The sequence below is a fragment of the Calliphora vicina genome, chromosome 5 (assembly GCF_958450345.1).
Source record: "Calliphora vicina chromosome 5, idCalVici1.1, whole genome shotgun sequence".
Lineage (NCBI taxonomy): Eukaryota > Metazoa > Arthropoda > Insecta > Diptera > Calliphoridae > Calliphora > Calliphora vicina.
Window position 1 is genome coordinate 54,601,642 of NC_088784.1, and position 26,241 is coordinate 54,627,882.

The 26,241-nt window shown below is 29.2% G+C and overlaps 1 protein-coding gene across 2 annotated transcripts in view; it reads right to left on the reverse strand.

The window, feature by feature from the left end:
• The window catches only part of dpr12 (defective proboscis extension response 12), a 73,710-nt gene that overhangs the window by 12,018 nt on the left and 35,451 nt on the right, over positions 1-26,241 (reverse strand). The window contains exons 3-5 of one of the 2 annotated variants that reach the window (XM_065512242.1): positions 24,123-24,212; positions 8,921-9,088; positions 1,910-2,044 (exon numbers count right to left, since the gene is read on the reverse strand). In XM_065512242.1, the coding sequence (XP_065368314.1) occupies positions 1,910-2,044; positions 8,921-9,088; positions 24,123-24,212 (393 nt within the window). The remainder of the gene's footprint in view (positions 1-1,909; positions 2,045-8,920; positions 9,089-24,122; positions 24,213-26,241) is intronic. The other variant, XM_065512243.1, reaches the window with a different exon arrangement.

The window sequence follows — 26,241 nt, forward strand, 5'->3', positions numbered from 1 at the left end:
TCAGAAATGAAAGTGATAGGTGATCTTTTCAATAACACTGACAGAAACACCCAGTTTATGACAACCGAATTTTTGGCCAATCGAATGATTCTGGACACCTTAGACACAGAATTTTATATTTGTAACTACAACGTTTTAGATGGGGTAACAAAAATGTGGTTGCTTCAAACGAAATTCTTCTTTATCAACTGTCTTTCTGTTTATATAACCGAAATATTCTAAGTGTGCAACCGAATCTTCCGATTTGCAACAAATTCGGTTGCTACTATTGAATTTTTTTATAATGGCGAACAATTTAAAATAGTTAGTGAAAATACACTAAATTTCTTTTAGTATTATTTCTAATAATTTTTATTTTTATCTCGAAATTTCATTACAATTCTTAATCAAATAAACTGTGGCTATCAAATTTAAATTGAACATCGTTTTTAACCTCAAAGTAGACTAATATCAAGAAAAACTTATGTGATTATTACAAGATTCCTCATTCTCGCTACACCGATTAAATGGTGTTGAACTAACACTATCGGACAATGCGAAGCACTTAGGAGTTATTCTGGATAGCAAACTATACTGGAAACCCAATATCCTTTCAAGGACGTCAAAAGCATTGACCGCAATGTACGTATGTAAGAAGGCAATATGTACGCAGTGGGGCATTAGACCCCAGTTCGTCAATTGGATATGTGATACGGTAATTAAGCCGACACTATTCTATGGAGTTTCTATCTGGTGGAAAAATGCGCCATGCTACCTGGCGGAGACATAGATTTCCTATGTGGGATTCCGTTATCCAAATGTAAGCTACAAGTTAGTAACTTCTACTATGAGCTCGCCCAGATAAGATGGGGTTGTGAACCCACATGCACTATTACCAGAATGATATGGCCCCGACTGAATCGTGGGCGAACAACATATCTTCTTGGCTTGACACGCTCACAATTGAGTGGTGTAGTGGCGGTCATAACCGGACACTGCACTTTTGGCAACCATGCGAGGAAACTTGGCCTGCCCTACAACGAATTCTGCAGATGTTGTCAAAACGAGGAGGGGGATGAGATATTTCATCTTCTTTGTCACTGTCCGGCATTAGGAGATCTACGCTTAAGGTTTCTGGGACATCGTTCCCTAAATAGTCTTTTAGAGCTGTCGAATGTGAGGCTAGAGGTCATTAATGTCTTTATAAGGAGCATTAATTGGTTAAAAAGACCAGACATGGGGATCTCTTTAGATTGACCTAATAACCGCCAACACATTGGTACGCAATTTAAAAAATCTCCCCTCTCTCTCTTTCTTCAGACATCTTCCTTTTAACTTTTTCAATCTTCCCCTTCTTTCTTTTTTATTTCTATCTGTTCCTCTTTTTTCTGATTTTCTACTTTCATGTACCACAAAGGGACCTATAGCTTTGGACCCACGTGAGCTGCTCTTCTTTTCTTCACTTCGCGGCTGCCTAGAAACCTTACCTTACCTCTATGTGATTATTAGGGTGTGTCGATTTAGCAACCGATATCGTGACATCGATTTTTCGATAGCTTTTGGTATGAGGAAAAAATTTCCACCACGACATACCAAAAATAGTAATTTTAGAGGCGCCCAAATTACGTTATGTTCAACAATATGTTTTTTGAAGTGTTCACATAAATAAAAATGCACAACTTTAATAACTCATATGTTGTTGGAAGCTGGCCATATATTGCACTGTGTAATCTAGTAGAAATGTATTCTAATATATATCCAAAAATTATGGCAAAGCCAACCTTGACAAATTCGGATTATTTTGTCATTCAGTCAGCTTTAAATTGAATTTCAAATGCATACTTAGGTTTCTGTATTTAAATCAAAAACATGGGAGATTTTGATTTAAATAGAGCAACTGTAATGAATAAAAATGTGTTTAAAATCTTACCTTTTCAATGATGCAGACTAGGTTAATGGTTGAACCCATGTCAACATGCAATTCACCAGAACCTAATATAAATGCTTCTGGTACAACCACTTGAAGATTAACGAAATGTGAAATAATGCCTGTGGGTGTAGAGACCTATAAAACAAAAAAAGCAAATAACATTGAAATTAATAAAATGCCTTGGATTTTGCAAAAAAAAAAAAATAATAAAGAACAATTTAAATACTTATGTATCCATATGCTAAATAAATACTTAATACAAAATTTCTTAAACATAATTTTTTAATTTACAACCTATAATACGAGTTGTATGTATTAAAACTTAAATTGTTGCGTCAACATTTCTGTCCCTGCAGTATAAATCTTGTATGTGTTGTACAAAATTTTGCATATTTAGAGAACTGTTGTAAAATCAGAACAAATATTTATATGGACTATATGACTGTCTGTAGAGTTTATTAACAATATGTCACTCTTAATTAAGATTATTATAGAATATTAAAATATTCTATTAGAATTCCACATAGCTGTAACTTGTGAATAAAATACAAAATATAAATATTTTTTATATTATTTTAGTTTTTGTTTCCAATTATAAATATTTATATTCCAAATTATTTATTAGTTAAATAAAGTATTTGTCTAATTTATTAATAATATTTACAGTTAAATTTATCCATATTTATATCTTTTAAAACCAAATAAATTATAAATATAATCATTTTATATTAGTTTAATTAAATTATATTGATATTTTTTTAGAAAATAGTAAAAGTTTATATATTCAAATAAAACAAAGTTGAATAAAATTTAAATTTATTTTATTTAGATACAAAAAAAATCAACTAATTTCTTTGGAATATTTATTCAAACAAAACACAAAAAACTAAAATTATTCAAACAAAAAATGATTGAATAGAAATAATTCTAATAAAACTTTAGAAATATTTTTATTTCTCACAAATTTGAAACAAATAAATTTATTTTTCCAAAAATTACTGAATAGAAATAATTCTAATAAATGTTAAAGAATATTTTTATTTCACAATAATACTGATGTAAAATGTCTTCTGATTGCATTCTGAGTTGAAAAACGAATTACAAATTTTTTTTCAGACCCTAATTCTCTGATATCTAATATTCTATTTTCAAAAGCTACTACTTAATCATTGATTATCACTAGAATATGAACACTGATTTATGGTTTCAATTGGAGGTTTATTATTAATTTAAATTGTGAAGAACAAAATTCTTGAATTATTTTTGAAAACTGTTTTTAAAGTAACTAGTTGTTCAAAATGATCGTCTGACATGGCATTTCTCCTAGGGCTATTTATCGTTGAATTATTTTTGAGCATTGTTTTTATTTTTACATAGCAAACGAAGGATGTTTTTCATAATCATCGGATGAAAAATCTTCATCGTCCGAGCTCATTTTCACACACAAAAATATTTTTTTATAAAATTGTTCAAAAATTTGTTGTTAAAATATTTGACTTTATTTTCACAAATAAAATTATTCAAAGAAAATTTCTATGAATAAAAGTATTCTAAATTTTTTTGTTGAATATTTAAATATTTTTCTTTTTTTTGGAGAAATAAAATTATTCAAAGAAAATTGCTTTGAATAAAATCCATCAACAAATTTTCGAATAAGTAAAATAACATTTCATTTATAACTATTTGAATAAACTAAATTAATATTTAATTTTGACTATAAAAATATAAATTGAAAATAATTACATATTTTCATATTGATTAAAATATTTTAAAATCTATTCATTATATATTGAATAAAATACAACTTATTGTTACTAAAATACAAATAATATTAGTATAATTTTATGAATGTTTATTCAAAACGTTTAAGTATAATTTATTTAATATCGTATTCTATTTAAATCAAATAATATTTATTGCTTTATATTATAAATAGATATATATTAATTAGTATCCTATTTTGAATAATATAGAATGATTTCAATACAAATTTATTTTTTCAAATATAACTAAAATTCAAAAATAATTGAGTTTTTGGAAATATTTTGAATAAAAATATTCACAATTTACAGCTATGGAATTCCAGAAATGTAAGTCTAAGGCCTAATATTACTGTTTCTAACTCTTTTGTGAATTTGGGTTTTGGTTTCATTTCAAAAAGTATTCAGTATATGACTAATATATATAGTTTGTCTAATTATGATAATTATGGACTTGGTGACACTATCATAATAGACATCATTACAGATTATTATATGTAATACAATTATAAAGCCACAACTTATATGATTTATATATTTGTTGTATGTTAAAAAGAAAAAAATATAAACATTTTAAATTATGTTTATAATTTTTGCTTTTAAAAACATGAAAATGTTTTACTAAATATTCCTCAGTATCTTAAAGAGAAACATTAAATGTATACAAATTTGTGTGTAAATATACATTTTTGTAAAATACTTGACCACCTGCACAACTCTTAATGCAAATTCTTTATATTTTTTCAATTTAGTAAATGAACATGGGCAGTGTTGTTGACCTTTTCGTAGAAAAATACCTGAAAGTACACATTCCTCTTACTTACTTACTTAATAATAAAAAAGACTTTGTTAGGACTTCTTATATAAAGGTAAGGAGGAAGGGGAGTGGGACTTGCAAGCAAATAAGAAAACTTGAGATAATATCACCAGGAATGTTGTTGTGTCATTCAATTTGTTTGAATGAAATTGCAAGTACAACAACCAAGTGCATTGAGAGCTCAATACGTATAAGTACAACAAAATATTTGCTAAGTAAACATATTCTGGTAAACCGCAAAAACACTTGGATATAGTATAGTAGATAGTAGATACAAGTAAATACATTTTTAGATATGTTCCTGTGTATGTATTTAGTTTGTTCTTGTTGTATTTTATAAATATATTTATAATATTCTAACACAATTTCAACATTAGGGCGACGCTTAATTAATGCACGTTCCGTTTGTAATAAAAAAAACGATGTCAGAGCAACTTGAATATTTGAATGTTGACGGATTATTGCAGCACTGTTCTTCGAAATAATCCATTATGCTTAGGAATAGAAGAACTTCCATTTGTTATTTTTCGGTTCATAATTTATATTCAAGGCCATTTTATGCGACACTATGTTTTTGAGCTATAATGTTCGATATGTATTTTTAAGCGATGCCTTAATATTTAAAATACTTGGTAGGGAGTAGTAGCATTGTACACGTATCTGTTTAAAAATCTTTTTATGTTTTTGTTATTTTGTCAATGTCCAGCTTATCTCTCTGCCAGTCTATTTTACGTAGTTGACAGACAAACAGACAGTTTGTTTATTTACTATAGCAGTCTTATATATGTCATTCGCTTAAAAATTGCATAAATGTTCGAAAGTACATGTCATGGGTAAAAACATTCCATTTATGTAAGTCAGTGGCTATTCTGAGCTTATCAAGCTAGATGACTGGCTATAGATTATTTTCTTATATAAATAGATAATAAAAACCTGGTCTCTTCCAGTATAAGATTTAGACCAATTTTCTCGACGTCTGTTAAATTAATATTTGTTTGCAAAATAACTTTAGGTTAAAAAATAACTAGTCATTGCAAAAAACTCTATATATTATTAAATATTTTGAAAATTTACTGTAAAACCTGAAAATCTGGGAAGTATTGAAACCAAGTATGTATACATGTATATGGACAAAACTCTTTCTTTCATATCTATAAAAACGGCTCTATTTGTTGTTTTTTGAGTGTTTATGACTTTGACGAAACGAACGGTTAAACGTTTGGATTTCGAGTTGTATTAATTAACAGCTCAGCAGATATGGAAGCAAAAAAATCCCAATATTAATGTTTTAACCCTTTAATGCATATTGTTGCCAATTGTCTACATTCCAGTTCCACTTCATTTTAGACGAATATAAGCTTGATACTAATTCAGATTCTAATTCAGAAAATAGAGTACGAAAAGTTTCAGCTAACGAAATTCTAAATCAAACTAAAGCTAAATGAAATATAATAAATAAAAATCAACTATATATTTGATACTTAATAGAAAAATAAAAGTAAAAACCATGCATTTAAGGTTTAAAATGCGGACGAGGGTTAAACTCTTCAAATTAGCTAAAGATGGGGAAATTAATACTAAAATTCGTTATGCTAAATGAAGTAGCCGATATCCTAATTCCAACAATGTTATATAGAACGCCGCAAATTTACTTAAGAGACCAAAATCTCAGGGAATTTATGCAAAACTTGATTTTGTTAATCGAGGAATGGTCGTTTTTCATAGTCTCATTTGAGGGAAATTATAGGGATTAAGGAAAAATATATAAGGTCTGTTCATTTACTTTCCCAGTAAATACTTGCAACGAGAGAATAAAATCAAAATTTACAAAATTACACTCTTAAATTCTCAATAATAGTAGAAAGTAAATGAACGCTTTTCCAGTAACAATTGTTTTATACACACAATTTTCTTATTTTATTCCTTTAAAAAAGTATAAATACTCACATTTTCTTCAATTTTATTGATAATTCTTTTTTTTGTAATTTTTTCACCACAAAAATAAAATTGTAAATAAATAAACAATAGTACAAAACATTTGAAATATAAGCTGCTAACTATTACGAGTTCCAAATAGAACTTCTTATAGTTTGCAACGAGAGAACACTCTCTAAAATTTATACGCTCTTGATTTTTTCTCTACTTGCAAGTTTTTTGAGTTAATGAACGCTTTTCCAGTAACAATTGTTACTAACTAGCATAGATGGGGGTAGTGCACTAATTTTGCAGTTTGCACTAATACTTAGTGATAGTGCAAAATTAGTGCAATAATTTTGTTCATATTTAGTGATGAGTTAAAAATTAGCAGCCTCACTAAACATTAGTGATAGTGAGTTAAAAAATTTTGCACTCAAAATTAAATTAGTTGATTTAAAAAAATGCAATCATCAGTTTATTGCAACTTTTTTGTATGCACTAATTTGAGTGCAACTTCAAATTGTGCACTAAATTTTTAAGTTCAAAATGGTTTAAGTTTATTTCTGTACACTAATTTAAAACTTAAGACTAATATTTCATTAAAAATAACAAAAAATATTTAAAATTTTTATTTTTCGAATTTGGATTCAACAATTTCATGACTACTCATTTTTGAAAATTTAGTGATAGTATGTTTAATGCAGCCTTTTTTTGATTGCAGGTTAAAATTTTGCACTAATTAATTGTAGTGCAGATTTTTGCACTAAATCTTCGTTTAGTGATAGTTAAAAAATTATCACTACCACTATTTTTTTTAGTGCTAGTTAAGAAATAAGCATTATCACTAAAGCTAATAAAAAATAGTGCAAACTAAATTTTTTGCAATTTTAGTGAGTGATAGTGCAATGCTGATTTCAATCAACATCTAGTGCACTACCCCCAACTATGCTAACTAGTAACAACTTTTAGTTATTGAACAGAGCTATAATGAACATTAGAAACTGCGAAAGTATCCCCCTACCACTTTTTCGAGTGGAATTGGATATTAAACAAAAAAGGTTAGTCACATCTTATTTACGTTTTTTTTTCAGCAGTTCAGCAGCTGGCGATTATAATGCTAAAGTACGACAACATACAAAATTTCGTTTATTTTTGATTTTGGGTTTGTTTCTTAAATGTGACAAACAGATGATTATTGAATTTCCGGTTCTAAAATCGTGTTATAAACTCCTGGGTCTGCTTTTTCCAGTTTAATTTGATTTTTTCTGATGAAAATAGTTTAAAAAGAAAAAGCAGATAGCAGAAGAATAATTGTCGATTTTGAGCGATTTTTGTTAAAACCGAATACGAAACTCCAAGTCTAGCGATCACGACTGATTACCCCGAAAGGACGTATTTTACTAGATGCAATTTCAAAAATGGGTTTGAATATGATTTCGAGCCTACACATCCTACTTACTAGACTACTGACACAGAATTTTTGGTTTTAGCGTGATAAAAAATATCGCTGGAGAAATGATTCAAGTTGAATCTACATTGGAATTATCATCAGATCACTCAGCCAGTACCTTATCCAAGAAATTGTATCTCCGACTGGTGCTACAAGAACAAATTGGCTTAAATTTAGGGAACATCTCAGTAAAATGAGCTAATGAACACACCAGACGAAACAATTGAGCTGTACCCCATTTTAGAGCAGATGTACCCCTTCGCTTGGAGTTTCGAGAGCTACCTCGACTACAGAAACTTAATAAACTCAATGTAAGCAGAAAATTCAAAATGTATACTATAATATTTTTAAAATATAAAAGTACACTTTGTGACAGTCTGAGGTGGCACACTGTATCTAACATAGAACAGGCTGGTCAATATTTCATTTTCGTAAAGCCTATGTCCATACATCATTTTACTATAGGACCAGTAGTTTAAAATGTTCAGATTTATTACCACTATTTATTTTCGACCAACACAGTGGGGTAGCGCTAGTTACAGAAGAGTCGGCGGGTTAGACTTAGGTGTCCGTAAGCAAGTATTCAACTACTTAGCTGGACAAGAGCGGCTGAGCTTAAAAAATGTACGTATTTTGATTAAGTCTTGTGTAAAATCTCAAATCTCAAGAAAGTTCAACATTTATTACATAGGTGCTTAAATTTGTACAATACTATTAAGAATGTTATAAATCGTTTATTAGTACAATGTAAGTACTATATTATAGGTTTATTTTGTTTTGTTTTCTAATATTTGTTCTTCGATTTTGTTCAAAACTATGTGAACATTTTACAATCGAAATAAATAAAAACTATGGCAGTATATATTAAGCAAAATATCTGCACATGTAATATTTACATAGATGCAAAGTATATACATAAAACTAAATAAAATTCCGTACACATAGTACATAAAAATAAACTGATTTCCCCCGAGGCGAAAACTGAAAATAATTTTTACAACTTACACGGGAAAAATGACAAAGAAAAGTGAAAAGAAAAACATAAAACTGAATACATTTTAACTCACCTGACACTCATACATGCCGTGATCTCGTCGTTGCACAAACTTTATCTGCAATGTCCACATATTTGAACCAGGTGTATGCAATATGGCAAAACGTTCATCATTTGTATAAAGTTGAGCACCTGACGACAGTATGTGCCAATCTCGGCGACGTATCCAAGATATTTGATTCTGAACAGTTGTTGCGTTATGTACATGTGCACATGTGAAGATATGAAATAAAATATAAAAAAAAAGAAAAACACAAACATGTTATTACCTGTACTTATGTATACCGAGAACTTCATTTTGAAATACATCCATACATATTTTATGTAAAACTATTTTTCACATACAATCAAACAAGCAATAAGGAAATATCATGCATGAATATAAAGAAAAACTGAAACAAATAAAATCAAATAATACATGTTTGGAATCCAACAGGATTTGTAAAGATTACTTAATGTACAAGATAAAAATATGAAAAGTTATGTTCTAGGAAAGAAAGACGTCACAAAAAACTATTAGCGAGGAAACAAAAATGTTTGACAATTTTGTTAAAACTTGATACATAGATTCTTAATATAATATATAAAAAATTGGTTTGTCTTTTATCGAGGTTCAAAGTTCAAATTGTATATAATAATGGAGTAAAATTGCTCAGCTTAACCTCTCATCAATTTTTTACATTATTGGTCTCTAGTTATAGATATGGACCATAGCTTGATTATCTAAAAATTCTTTTCTTTTGAACAAAAGATTTCTAAAGAAAGCGTCTTCCTTTTTCTATAGATTTTCCGCAATTGTAAGCCAAAACAAAATTCGGAGTGGCACCATGACAGGATCTCAAAATATTAAAAATTTAGTAAAAATTTTGCTATAATTTCGAAGAATAGTCTATTTTTAGTGTACTTTTAGTCATATTTGTATAATTAGTTATATTCTTTAATTTTATATAAAATGTAGGGACTTCAATTTTCTTATAATGTATTTGAAAAATAACTTTTAAGCAATGACTTTTTAAAATACACGGATAAATTTTTCAAAAATATAAATTGATACCATGAAAAGTTCCTTAAAAATCTTTAATTATATTTTCTATAAAAATTTAACTCTAGTGAATTTTTAACATAAAAACTATTTTTCTATGTTATTCTCTTTATTAATCATCTTTAATTTTTATAGATAGACATTTTCGAAATTAATATTTTCATGTTTTGCAATTAGTGGATATTTTAGATATAATTTACAACAAGTAAGAAAATATGGTCGGCCTTGTCCATACCTACACTAATAATTTTTCTTTAAATTTCAGTAATTTATTTTCGTGAATGATTTTCGGAAGAGGACCTTTTTAACAAAAAATTCAAAATTTTCATAAAAAAATTCGCATAAAAACTCGCCCGTACAATAACTTTTATAAAATTTACATTGAGAAATTAAAATACAAATAGTTTATATGAGGCATTCCTGATATCGTCACAAAAAATACAAAACAACGTAACATCATTTCAATAATTTTTAGTGATGGGAATAAAAACATTCCCAAATGAAAAAGGTTTAATTATCAAGTATCAAAATTGATTTCTCTTATTTGATCTTTAAACAGATTGAGAAACGAATTTCTACACAAAGATTTATTTTGTTTTATTATTTTATCATTTTAGTTTTATATTTTTTGCATTTTAAGCGACGATATGTATGAATTTGAATAAATATTTAATTGTTTGTTTTTCTTTACAATAATAAAATAAACAAAAGTTAAATTTTGTTATTGTAGTTTCGGGGTATTTAATGAAATCATTTCTTATCTTAAAGATCTATCTTACTGACAGTTGTTATTTTACATTAATTTATTTGTGAATTATAAAACTTGTTCAAATAAAACACACAATATAAATATTTACTATAATTTGCATAAGGAAGAAAATTTAACAGCCTTATATATTTAATTGAGTACAGATTTTTTTTTTCAAATTAGGAAAACATCATTTTAAATATCCAATACGAAAAAAAAAAATAAAATAATTTGTCCCATAGAGTTTGATTTCATTTCCTTTGTAAAATTAAATTTTTTGTTTGCCACTTTCAAAATATTTTTTTTCGTAACTTTTCATCTACAGATGATAATACATTTGCATTTGTTGAATTTTGGCAACTTTACTGCACAATTTTCCATTTTTAATCCCAGTCTGTTCTGAAATTTCTACATCATCTGACAGTGGCACACTTAGTTATCTTAAACGTTCCATTATATACTATAACTAATGCAGTCGCGGAACTTTTTACTCCAACAAGTTCAAGTTTAAAAAAAAATGTTCAGATAAATGCAAAATTGCATTCGTATTTCTGATAAATTCAAAATTACATTTGTATTCATCTTGAAAAATACCGGAATTTTCGATATTAGTATTTCTTTTAAAATTTTTTATAATTATTTTTATCCTACAACACTGTAGTGCTGATGTTTGTAATATTAATCTAACAACCTCGACTAAGAATCACCTTCTGAGTCGATTTAACGAAGCACGGTGGCTCAGAATTTAATTTCATTGGCCAAAAGTCCAAATTTGGTTAAAACCGATTTCCGAAATGTTAATTCCATTCAATAGTAAATATATTGCAACAAATGTGGCCATTGGTAATTGTGGGCGTGGCATGCTGTTGAATACAAATATTTTATAAAAACTGTGATTTTTGTAAATTTGATCAGAAGAAAAGTATCAATCGCAAACTATTATTGATAATTTTGTTTATGTTGATAGGATAATAGTCTTTAATCCTCCGTTAGTCCCAATCTTTTTCAATTGAGACTAGTTGCAATGTATAAAATTGATATTAATAAAGAATAATCATGAAAAAGCCGTATTTGAAATCAATCTAAATCTAATCAATATAAAGTTCAAAGTATTTAAAATATTAATGAAGATAAAATTGCAGTAAAAATATATTTCTAAAAGGCAGAAAGTTAAGTGTATCATTGAACGCCAAGCGATGAAAAGTGGATCTCAAATGATGAGGCATTAGCATTCATTTTTGGATTTGAATTTAACAAAACATAATTATATTCAACTCAGATTGTATGCATTTGAAAAAGGCTCAAATCTCTATCCATCATATAACTGTTGCTAAGACGGACTGTTTGTCACCAAGGGACACTATTATTATCACATTGATTTCGGCAGAGGTACAACTTAAATATCTCCTTAATCATATAGCTCAACGCTTACTACTATCATTTAAATAAAATGTTTTGGAGAAATGTAGAAACTGCAAGTTAACTATATTTTGCCAATGGGGATGTGATGGTTCTTCTGAACAAAGCAATACAAGCAATATGTGTGAAAGATATTTCAGACGCAGATATGTCTATGGTGTAATTTTTACCGAGTTTTCCATATTCCTTATCAATCGCAATGATAAGTAATTTGGAAAACTAGGAGCCTTCGACCAGTAGGATGCAAACAAATGATATTTGGAAAAATCAAACACCATCTTCTACAAAGTACAGCAGACCAATTAAATTTGAATTTAAAAAGAAAACTCATGATATTATTAAAAAAGAAGTCAGTTATATTAGAGCCCAAATTACAACACCACAGTCATTCGAATTAGATATTGACGGCCAGACAATTGAAGTAAAGGTAAGGTCACACATGGCAAATATTTTCTGAAAAAATGGTAACCACTTTTTTTAGCAAAAATTTGTTTGACGTGTTTACTCTTACAAGTGTTTTGTAAGATCAAACAGCATCAAATAAAATAAAACTAATTTTTTTGTTTTGATACATCCTAAGTAAAATAAGTTTTTGAAATAAATAAAGGAATTCAAATGTATTTTATTTAGTGGTTACGTTTTTTTCGTCAAATATTTGTCATGTGTGACCCTACCTTAAGCTACAAATTGGTGCTAACGATGATAGATGGAAAAGTAGGAAAGGCTTTGACTGACACAAAGGCGACATCCATCTGCATTATATGTCAAACCATATCAAGCCACTTAAACCCGGACAATACGAATGATGGGAACAAGGATATTCTTTCAGATCCCAAAAGAGCATGTGAAATAACAGGTGTTGATATAAATATTTTTTCAAGATATAAAACAATTATCCATGTACTTGTGTGTAATGAACAAACTGATGCCAGATAATTTGTTTGTAACTTTTTATGGGAATGAGATAACTGTTAGCATGTTATATTTATTGTATTCGAAATTTCATTGCAAATATAGATGATATTTAAAAAAAAAATCGAACCTCCGTAGGCCCGCCATATCTAAAAAACCAAAAAAAGGTCGAGCAGAATTAAAAAAAATAAATAAACCTAAATATCTTTTGAACTAAAAGAGATAACATACATATGTATGCATATATTTTGTAGATCACCTTAAGGACTATTTATATTTTAAATTTCAACTCATTCGCATCATATTTGGATTTTTGGAGATATTTTGAAAAAATGCGAGACCCGCAACTTTTGTATCTTTGGTGACCCCCACTGAAATTTTACGGCAAACAATTTCGTAGAATATTTTAATCCTTAAATGTCCTTTTTGAAAGGACCCTAAAGAGAAGAGATAAAAAGTTAAGATCTTCCACAAAAATGATCCCCATAAAATTCCACAATATAACTCTGACAATAAGAATTCTCTAAGATATTATCTTACAACTTTTTTTCAGTGAATATAATGCTAACTTCGATCAAAAAATTAAAACTGTAAAAAAAAATCAGACCAGCTGGACTATAACTTTATGCTACACAAATTATCTACTCAACACGCCCTTTCAAAATTATAGGGTCGCTATTCTGTTCCAAAAATGATGTTGGACAGTGTAATTAAAATATTCTTATATTGTTATTTAAGTAAAAAAAATCACATTAAAATTCTAAGCCTCTGTGTGACGTTCGTCTGTGTGATATTCGTATAAAATGTGCTTCATACGTTTTTTGTAAACTACACAGTACAACACATGATTTTGGGACTCAATTCTGACAATTGCACGTGAAAGTAGCCCCAAAAATAAGAACTTCTGCATCATTAGTTTTGTCAAGTTGGCTGCCGTATTAATTTAATGGCCATACGAATTTTTTTTCCTCAAGGTGGATTTTTATCACTTTTTCTATATTTTAGCACGGTTATATCTCGTATACCGTACGGAATATCTCTTTTGTGGCTGAAGCAAAGTTGTAGATATTGAATTTTATTATGATCGGTCCATAATTAGTCATAGCTCAACTTTAATATAGACATAAATCACACGACCTAATTTCATGGTGATCGGTCCATAATTGGTCATAGCCCCCATATAACCCCACTTCCGTATAAATTAAAAACATTTTTTTTTGCTCTTTTACTTAGTGTAGGGTATTATATTACTTAGTGTAGGGTATTATAGAACTCTAGAATTTGTTCAGTGAGTACAAATTTCATTTAAATCGAAACAAAATTAAAAAAAATATTAAACCAATAAAATCGATGTGGTCACCCGGGTGGGTATTGGTAAAGCGAAGGTTAAAGTGATTTTCGGAAGCGGGTCTATATGGGAGCTATGCCTAATTATGGACCGATCGTAACAAAATTTGGTGACATGAATTTTGTGTATATAAAACTTATTTGGAGCGGAATTTGTGGAGATACATATATAAATTAAACATTTATGACCGATAAAGTCCAATTTCGGGAGGACATTTGTATGGGGGCTAGGTGAAATAGTGAACCGATTTCAGCCAGTTTCAATAGGCTTGGTCCTTGAGCCGAAAAAATAATATGTACCAAATTTGATCGAAATATCTTCAAAATTTCGACCTGTACTCTGCGCACAAGGTTTACATGGACAGCCAGCCAGCCAGCCAGCCGACCAGACGGACGGACGGACATCGCTTAATCGTCTCAGAAAGTGATTCTAAGTCGATCTGTATACTTTAAGGTGTTAGACTAATATTTTTGGGCGTTACAAACATCTGCACAAACGCATAATACCCTCCCCACTATGGTGGTGTAGGGTATAAAAAGACAAGTAAGAAAGTATAGTCGGTCAAGCTCGACCATATGATATCCTGCACCAATCGCCTTAAAATTAGGTGGCATGACTTCTGTATATATGAAGCCTTTTTCAAAAAAAATAAACAAAATAAATCAATCGTGTTTTTTATAAGCCCAGATTTTCGATTAATTCGATAAATGGTCCACTAATATATCTTATTTTGCCAAAAAATCTCGACTTATAAAAACACGATTTAGGGCCTTTCTATATTAAGGTAACCTAATGCTAATTAATATTAAACTTTTTGGATTTTGTGTTTATTTTAACTAATTTTTATTAAAAAATAGTTAAAAATTTATTTTTATTTCAATTTATCATTCACTTGTAACTTTTTTTCTGAGGGTCTCCGTCAACCCTATGCTTTTTTTCTACAATTCTACAAGTTTACAAGTACAAATTTAGTTTAGTTAAACAAAACCACTTGTAGAAGTATGACTTGTAGACTTGTGACTTGTAAAATTCACTTGTAGCTACAAAGTTGTAATTGTATTTTGATTAAACACAATTATTCACAAGTTCACAATTTTACAGGCAAAAACACTTGTAATTGTGAACTTGTAGCTTAGTGAAATAGGCCCCTGATATTAAGTTATTAAATTTTGTTAAATTCGGTACATAATTTACTATTATTGTTCTTACATATTGTTACGTTTTAACCTTTTCAAAACGCTGGTTTATTTCCTTTAAATAAACCGGATACTTTTGATTGCAAATAAAAGCCGTTTAGTAGTTTGAAAATTGTAACAACTCTTTATTTATTTAAAATGTACAACAACAGAATTAAATAGTCACTCAATGTTTTTTATACACGTTTATAAATTCTCAGAAATACAGACACTTTATATTGTATACGAATTCACTTGAAAAATACAGCACACTTTAAGGCACTCAGTTGATGTTTATTCAAATAGCGTCTCTGATGAACTCACTAACCACAGCAATCTCTGCCACTATTTATAACACTGCCATCTGCACTCTAGATTGTTCTTTAACTGTCAACGTTCGAATATTCTAGATCATACGCCATCTGTGGTGTACTTTCTACAATGTTCTTTAACTGAATATTTGAATTCAAACAGCGTTGCCAACTTACGATCAATGGTCAACTGAAAGCTTTTATTTAATAATGCCCACAGATATGTTACAGTTTGCTATTACAGCACTGTTATTTGAAAGCATTATGCTACTTTTAAATCAGCCCTTAAAATCGTTATTTTTGAATTCAAGTACAATTTTATAACAATATGATCTTAAATCATTTAACCATTTTGTGTGATAACATATAAAGGCCACATCCGGAAATAACAATTTTTATTACAATATATGTAAGTACTTGTAACAGGTATAGGGTTTCATATGGTCGGTTTTATCCAAATATGTTCTTGCACTTGTTTTTAATATACAACTATTAATATGTATAACAAATTATTAAAATTAAACTAAAACATTCAAACAATATGAATATGAAATAATATAAATCGCTTTAAATTGTGACAGAAATAGATTTACTTAGATTTTCTATAAACCCAGTAATTTAATTACCATACTAACATGGCTAACCACTGTACTGTTTATCTGTGAATTATGTGTATCAATACATACTAGTACATTTCCATGTACATTGTACATGTAATAAATAGTACATTTGTGTGTACAATGTGTGAGTAAATACATAGAATGAATGTTTGTATGTATGTACATTTACCCATTTATTTAGTTAAGTAGGTTTATATTAATTTACACGCATTATATTCTCATTAAATATGGGCTTTAATTAAAATAAACACTTACGCATGTGTGCGTGTAACTAAGTGTATGTGCATATGTATGAGTATATCACTACCCAGCAGTTGTGGGATATAGTCCCGTGATTTTACCCATCATTTAGGGTGGGAACTAGTTATTGAAGTAACTAGTTCCACAGCTACGTGACTATTTATTTTAACACGTGCATGTCCAAAGCATGGGGTCAATTGATATTTTTTTAATACAATGATAGCTGGTTCAGTCAGTTACTTTACTCAGTTACTTTACTACCTACCTAACTGGTTACTTGATCAGCTATATAACTAGTCATTTTAACATTGGCTAATTGACCACAAATAGTCATCTAAAAATGCAGTCCAATAAAGGATTGCTTGTAAACAAACCTTCCTCCTACAGCTCTCCAATAGATTGCTTCTGGAGGGTAAAATAAATACTTTCTAAAGTGAAGTACAAAAGAAACGTTTAAAGTGACTTCACTATAGGTTTCAAAGTGACACTTAAGTAACTATTAACTTCACTCTATGTTACATGGGATTAGAGATGCTAATCGGGACTGATTTTTGGAAATCCCGGGGTTCGGGATTTGTTATAGAATATAGAATTAGAATTATTCTTAAGAATAATATTGCATCTATGCTTTCATTGTCATTCTTATTATTATTATTTTCCTCTTGTCCCTTCAGAAATAAAATGATCTATTTCTTTTGCAAGTTGCAAATCTACATTATAATTTGGTTTCGTTATATTTATTTGGGTCTTTATACATTTATTACTAATACCTTTTAGTTTTTGAGCAATCGCAATATTTTCATCCGAGATAAAATCAATTTCGTTTGAAGAGGTTTTCAATTGAGTTTTGTTAGATAACTTACAAAAAAGGTAAAAATTGATTTTCCAGAGCCCCACTCAAGGAAAACCAAAAATACTGCTTTCCTTTATTAACTATGTTGTCGCAGGCGTTGAGCTTAACAACTTTGCTGAACATCGCTTTGCGATATTCGGTCATGTAGAATGTCAAATTACATGAAAAAGGCATGTAAAAATTACAATTGCCCCTATTTATTTATGAAAAACTGGGATATGGAAAATCCCAAAAATCCCGGGAATTAAAAGTATAAAATCCCGGGCTTCGGGATTTAAAACATCCCGAAAACCCTGGGATTTTTGGAAACGGGATTCCCCATTTGGCGTCTCTAAATGGGATATCAGTATACATGTGCAAGAATAAAAATAAACTGTATGAGAATTATATCAACACAAATTGTATAAAGCCAGTTTGTACGAATTACTCATAAAACGTCAAGTGAAAAGACATGAGCATATCCCGTCCAGAATATCTTCTGCGAGAAGGCAGACTAGAATGAATATCACATATTTTTGTATGTGGAATCAGGTCTTTTAGAAGGTCTACAAATGGGAGACCTAGACCATTATTCCCGCTGGGCCCGTATGTGTGTATGTATTCATATCCAAATATATTTTAACACAAAAAAGTATCGATATGCATGTACATTAGACTTGTCCTTCAAAAATAGATTTGCTTTGGATGGGTCTTATTTTGTTCTTCAGTAGCTAATATATTGGCAGGGAAATCGCATAAAATTTAGCTATTTTTATTCGAAACTAATGTTTTAATATATTAAATACAAATTAATTAAATAGCGAAATTTATTAGAAAAATCGATTTGCGGCATGGGTTCTAGTTATCCAATTGGCCTCAAGTTTTGTAGAAGATAGTTTTTGGCGAAAACTTTTCGCTACAAAATATAACAAAATAAGACCAAACAAATCTAATTTTTAACAGCAGGTCTAATGTACATATACACTGAAAATAATTTATAGGACATTTTTTTAAAAATTAAAAGTGACAATAGTATTCATAGTTTGTATATTTTCTTTGATTCAACTTACAGAACTTTTACATACTCTATGGCCGTAAGTTCTCGTGGTAAAATTAACAAATCTCAGGTTGTAAACTAAGCACTTATAAATATCCATCTGAAGACTGAAGCCATTTAGATAATTTAACACGATACAATAAAATTATGAATATTACATACCTTATCGAGATATTTCCCATATAGACACGTATGATATAACTCATTCTCATCATCCCTATGTTAAAATTCAATGAATAATTGGAGTCAAAACTTTTCAGAATTTCTAAATGAATTTTGACTAAAATGGAATATGCCCTTATCCGGATATTTTAATTTTTTGCAATATTCTAATGTATGCGGAAGTTATCAAAATCTGTTTGATCTTCTCTAAATATGATGATCAGTTATATCTCTAATCCGATCTCAACAATTTCTTTTAGTGGTGCAGACAAAACTTAATGGAATTTAATTTTAAAAAATGTAAGCTTATGCGCTTTTCAAGAGGTAATTATATTCCTGCCAGTTGAATCTGTTGAAAATTTTCTTGGTCTCGGAATTTTACTAAACTATAAATATGTTTCTCAGTAAAGAAATAATCAGGACTAGGACAATTAAACCAAACTAAGGAGTACTTCTTCGTTCTTCAAATGGTACTTTTTGAATTTTATATAATATTGAACCTAGAATCAAGAAATTACTTTGAAATTTCAAACTTAACCCTCCGTTAGTCGCAATCATTTTCAATCGAGACTAGTCGCAATGTATCAAATTGATATCAATAAAAGAAAGGCGAGTTTGAAAATAATCTCTTCACTTTTTATTTCGAAAACATAAAAACAATATTAATTAAATTCAAAGAATAATAAAAACAAAATTGCAGTAAAAATATATTTTTATCAAAAAATAGCTTAAAACTTAGGGTGTTTAAAAAAATGTACAATAAAAAACGTTTGCCTGTATCATCCAGATCAGTTGGGACTAACGGAGGGTTAACGGGGGTTCAAGTGTGGAATATTGGTACTTTTACTTCTACTAATACTTTTTTTATATCAAATTATTTTAATTATATATTGTGCAAAAACACAGACTGCATTATTAAACTGTTGTTGTATAAATTTTTGTTTGTAATTTAATAGAACCCGGTTTACTTAATAAACCACCGTTTTGAAAAGGTAAAAAAGTAACAATATACTAGTCATAGATTTTTATCAGTGTAGTGAAAATATACTTTAGTAAATATATAAATATGACTTGTAAATAAACAAAAATAAAATTGAAAGGGAAAACTTCAACAACAACACAAAACTAGGTGTTGATAACCCACGTTTGATAGTGAAACAAGGGCGTTGATTATTAAACAAAAAAGGTTAATTTTAATGAAATTTTGATAGGAAATAAAAACATGTGTAATGCGTTCATAGGGTGTTTGTGTCTGTCTGTATCTCATAAATAATTCTAATTATTTTCGTTAATGTGTTTCTGTTTTTAAATTAATTATTATTAAATGCGGTTTATTTTAAACCAACAAAAAAGTTGCAACTTTTTTAAAATAGTCATTTATGTAAGTATATAGTATGGTTTTCTGACAATTTCTGTACAAGTAACATGAGTAATTAAGGTAATTAATGGATCAAGGTTATGAAATATTATGAACATAATTCTAGGTGAAATACTTTATATACACAGAAAAAAATGTGTTTATAAATGAAATGAACAGCCTTTCATTGGTTTCAATTTATAATAAGCATTAATAAATATACAGTGTACTCCCAATAATATGAACTAATTAAAACCAGACCAGTTGGGGTGTTCATATTATCGCGAGTGCACTGTATGCGTTTTTTTAATTTGTTCATAGTTTTTCAATTTGGAAATATCTAGAATTCAGTTTGGAAACTATTAGAATTTTCATTTATATTTTGGTGTTCCTGAAAAATAAATGAAATTTTCATGGAACAAATTTAATTTTGTATGTTTTGTGAAAACATTTGCATTATAATTTGTTATTGATTTCCCATTTATGCAAATTTTAGGACAAAAAATCAATAACAAAACAAAAACTACTTCATGTTAAATTTTTTAATAAGTACAAGGTGGCGCAAAAGTAGTCCTCCTATCAGAAAATTCTATAAATTTTGCGATTGGCCCCTAATGTCAGTTCTGTTTTGACATTTGTGTAGTAAACACATGCGAAATACACGTTAATAAACAATGTTACGCTACACTGCTCCAGAACGCGGAATATTGCTGACTATTTGTTTGATCAATAATTAAAGATGATTTTTCATCAAAAATAATCATGAGTGATGAGGCCCATTTCCATCTTGGTGGGTACGTAAAAAAGCAAAATTTACGCTTCTGGGGCATTGAAAATAAGCGTGTAACCCACGACGAGCCATTGCACCCGCTCAAAGTCACTGTATGCTGTGCTGTTTTTGCTGGAGGAGTCATCGGACCTTTTTTCTTCGAAGACGTCGCGGGCCAAACGGTTACTGTGAATGGTGAGCGCTACAGAGCAATGATCAACGAGTTCTTTTTGTCGCAACTTGATGAATTGGGATTTGAAAACATGTGCTTCCAACAGGACGGTGCAACGGCACACACTGCACGTGCCACAACCGAAATGCTGAAGGATGCATTTCCCGGACGCCTAATCTCCCGTTTTGGCTATTTGCACTGGCCAGCAAGATCGCTTCTTTTTGTGGGGCTTTTTGAAGTCGCGGGTTTATGTCAACAAGCCTCAGACTCTTGCAGCTCTTAAAGACAATATCCGTCAAGAATGTGAGGACTATTGCCGGAAGTTTTGGCCAAAGTGATGGAAAATGACATAAAAAGGGCTCAAATGACAATCAACTGTGGCGGCGGTCATTTACATGACATCATATTCTCGACTTGATGTAAAAAAAATTAAAAGACCAAATAAAAATAATCCACAAGAAAATCAAAGTTTTTAATTTTTTTTTTTAATTACAGCCAAAAAAAATCAGAAGTTTACTTTTGCGCCACCTTGTATGGATGTATGTACAAATTCATATTCTAAATTAAAAAGTTTTGGGAATAAATTTACATGTTCAATTCATACAGTTGATGTAGAAATACATTCCAGATATGAATTTTTTTTGTCCGTTTACATTTTATTTTCATTAAACTAAATAACTGGAATTTTATAATACTTGAGGATTATTTCATGAAATAATTCATTGGCCTAAATAATAAACTGATATGCAATTAATTGAAAAATCCTAGTTTAAATTGTGTATGATATGACATTGTAATGATAAATTTGTAAAATGAGACAAAACTTTGTATTTATTATTAACTTTGTAGATTTATTATAAATGTATTATCACTAAATTTTAAAGTAGCTGAAATATGCTGGACATTGTATGAAAATGAAGTGCAATTCCCTAGAGCTAAAAAAATTTAATTAATGAATACTTCCTATTCAAATTTGCTATCGAAGGTAAAATAAAAGAGATATTAGTGATTTTTAGTTAAATTTGAACTATTTTTCTTTTCATGATACAGTTTTGGGGTACTTTAAAATAAAATTCTTAATAAATGCAAAATTAACCATAGGCTCTCTTTTGTTGTGTCTTATTTCTGACTTTCTGGTTGAATTTTCCATTTTAGTGTATTCAGGGACTTATAGTAAAATTTCACGGATAATATATTTGCGGAACATTTTAACCCCTTAAATACATGTTTTAGGGGGTTTTTTGCTCTTTTTTAAAAGAAGGACAACAATCATCTATGCCTTGAGGATTTAGAGGGTTAACATATGTTACTAAAATGTTCTCCGTAGCATTTTACAAAAAAGGATCACATGGTTTCTTATGTCGATTAACAATAAGAATGTGCCAGAGCTGGGAAACTATAACACCCCTCAAATGAAATTCAGAAGTAAACTTTCAAAACGCGGATACACGTGTCTTTATTTTGTATCATTTATCAAAATATATTGGTCTCACCTTGTAATTTTGGTGGTGGCAGATTACCGAAATTACTGATTAAAATGACTCATTAAATTACTCATTTAAATGACGTGAATAAAATCAATATTTATGCATCGGATTTAGTTCAATTGGCACAGTTATACTACTGTTTGTACTCATATTATCCAATGTATGGAGCTGGCGAAAAACATTCTTTTCAACTTGAAATTAGTAATAAACTATACATCTAGTATATTATAAATCACTGCCTTAGCCACGTGGTGGTTCCTGATTGATGATAAGTATGCCGAATTTTAGCTTTAAAGGTGCTTTAGAAAATTTTCAAAATATTGTTTTAACGAATCCCGGTATTTTGTGGATATAGATTTCGTGATGATTTCGACCCACGAATTCCCTCGAAGTAAGTGAAACAGCCGAACCGATTTTACAAAGATTTTATTATCTATATACAGGGAAGCGCAAAAAGAGAAATTGTAGTTTGTGTGCATGTATGGGTTAAAAATAAAAAATTCGCAACAACATCAAGCAACAGAATGAAATATTTGTATTTTTACGCTCTATTGTTTGCAACTAAATGAGTTATTTGTATTGTTTACGCTCTTGCTGTGTGTTTTGTTTACTTTCGGGTTGTGTACGTGTAATCACGAAAATGTTCGTAATCTCAACAATATGAACGCCTACCAATGTCTATATATATAAAATATCTATATATATAAAAATGAAATGGTCCATGTATGTAATGTCATCACGTGAGAACGGCTGGAGCGATTTGGCTGATTTTTTTTTATTCGATTCGAAATATTCCGGAGATGTTTGTAAAGAAAAAAAAAATAAAAAATTATGGGTAAAACTCTCCTTAAGTATGCTCCTTAAAGTATGCAGTACAAATTTAGATATTTTATTTGCAAATAAATAAGAACAGTGGGTTGCAGAAACTAGAAGAACTAACATTAGTAAATGCTACCGGGCGAAGCCGGGCGTGTCAACTAGTAATATATAAATATATACACTAGTTTTTTATTTTTCATATTTTTTTTTAAAAAAAAACTTAATTTTAGATTTTAATAAATACTAACTCAAAATAGGAACTAGCTTATCACCCCGATATAGCGCGCTACTATATACTTCAGCGAATTTATTCAATAATATTTAAAACTGGGAAGAAAGCATGTTGTTGGATAACAAAAACTTATTAAAATAAAATCGATTTAAATCGTTGCAAATTGTACATTTTTTCCTTTCTCAAAATCCACAAACTAATATTTGGCTGTATTTAATAAATGCTATTGAACAAAACTAAAATTATTTATGCAACAGTTAAAACTATCAATGTTTTATTAGATGTTATTTGTGTTTATTTCTCTCCGAAAACACTAAATCATGCATTTCCTAAAATAACAAAAGAATTTTTTTACGATTTACCAAAACATAAATAAACAAATAAAATAAATCAAATTCTGCAATCACTCAAATAATGAAAACAAAAAAAAATCAAAAAAATATTAAAGAGGGAACAACAGAAATAATAAATAAATAAACACATTTACAAACATAAAAAAACAAACAAACAAACCCAATTTACACCCACTCTATCCACGCCGGAAACTTTGCACACCAGGAACGCTGTGCCACCCAACTGGACGGTCGTATTATGCGCCATCATCTGAAACAAAACGAGAAAAATACGAATACAAAAAGTAAAATGAATTTGTTTATATTTATTTCGCACATTTTCACTATTATTCTCTTTTAAACAATAAAAATGTTGAAATGAATTGTCTATATGGAAGAATGTTACGATTTTCCGTTTCTTTCCTATCATTTTCTTTGTGAAAACATTCCTGATAAAATAGGAAATTGTTTGTGTCCTTTGGCTAGCAATTACTTATGCCGTACATTTATTTTTGTGTTATTTAAGTCCGTTGTATGTTGCATGAAGTGAATTGTTCAGAGTATAACAAATTATAGATTTTGCCTTATAATTAGAGTTTTCACGGGAATTCCCTGGACTGGAAATCCCGGGAATTCTACATAATTTTCAATCCGGGAAATTGTGCGAAAATTCCCCGGAATTATTTTCCTTACTTTTATGTTATGTTTTTTGAACGTGACTTTCTCTAAAAGATGATTAAAGCTCCAAAACTAATGCAGAAATTTCTTACACCAAAAAAAATTTAACCCAAATAGACTAATAAGAAGTTTGTTATTCAAATTATTCCAAAAACTCGTGAATGCCCAGGGCAGTCACAGAATTGTATTCCGATCGAAAGTGGAATTATTTTAGTATTTTGCTTTTTCACGAAGCGAAAACGAAACATTTTGGAATAAAACCAACTGCCCGTGGAATTGAATTTTGTTTAATATTATAGGGTTTTCTTCAAGTCTTGATTACTATCTTTACTTAATTTTTGATTTAATAAGCAAAATATTGCCAGTTCAAAATTTAAAATAATAAATTATTTTTTGTATAAATTGTAGCCATTCTGATACAAATGGCAAATGCCGACAGGTTTGTATAATAGGGTGGCCCTTAATAAACGAAAGTTGGATTTTGGCCATTCTCACCCTCCAGTTTGGTGAATATTAGTAAAAAAATCATCCTGAAAAAATTTCAGGTAAATCGGTTGGGGATAAGACGTGCAAGCCTTCTGAAGTTTTGAGATGCACTTTCAAGGGGAAAAAATGCATTTGTTTTCAGTTTTTGTAAAAATTTTGCCATTAAAAAATTACTTTTGTAATTTAATTTAAAAGAATCGAAATGTGTACGTAATTGTCGTTCTAATGCGACATAAAAAACAGAAATTGGTCAAAAAATGTTAAAGTTATTAAAAATTCGCCAGGCCATTAACGTGTCTCAGGCAACTAGAACAAGAAAGGTAGGAACAAAATTAACATATTTTGAGAAATATTAAAATAAGAGCTTATTTTTACTTAAAATATATACATATTTACTTGAGTTTTTGTCTTCATAGGATACCCATAACCTATTCGCAGGTATGACCAAAAAAAAATATTTTTTTTAACGGCGGATCATCTCATTGGGATTTATTAAGAATATAATATGGAATAAAAACGTGAAAAAATTATGAAAATGTCTCTTATAGTTTTTCCGTACCTGCGATTTAAATTTTGAAATTTTTCGAGAAAAACTTATTATTGGCAATTTTTTGGCGAATGAGCTCTATTTCATTACTCTTATGAATTTTAAGCAAAACTTATTCAGAATATTATAGTCGAAGTTACTCTAAAGTTTACTAAAATCGGAAAACGTTAACCCTTAAATCGTGAAGGTCAAATGTCAAATTTTTCAATATTTGGAATTTCTCTTGGAAAGATTTCGAAATGTTCGAAATGTTGTATATTTTTGGGCCGATTTTGATGAAAATTAACAACCCCTAACTTCTAAAACCATAAAAAAAATTATGATTTTAAAAGTTTGAGGTAATTTTAACCCCAAGTGCCATTAAGTGTTAATTTCCATTCTTGTGCTGTTATTATAAACCCTAGAGTTTATTTTATATTTTTCTTAAGTTTCATCAAAATCGGCCCAATAGTATATAATATTTCGCTATCTCTCCATGAAAAATTCCAAATATTGAAAAATTTGACCTTTGACCTTCACGATTTAAGGGTTAACTTTCCGATTTTGGTAAAAGTTTCAGAGTGTATTTAGAATTATTTAGACTATAATA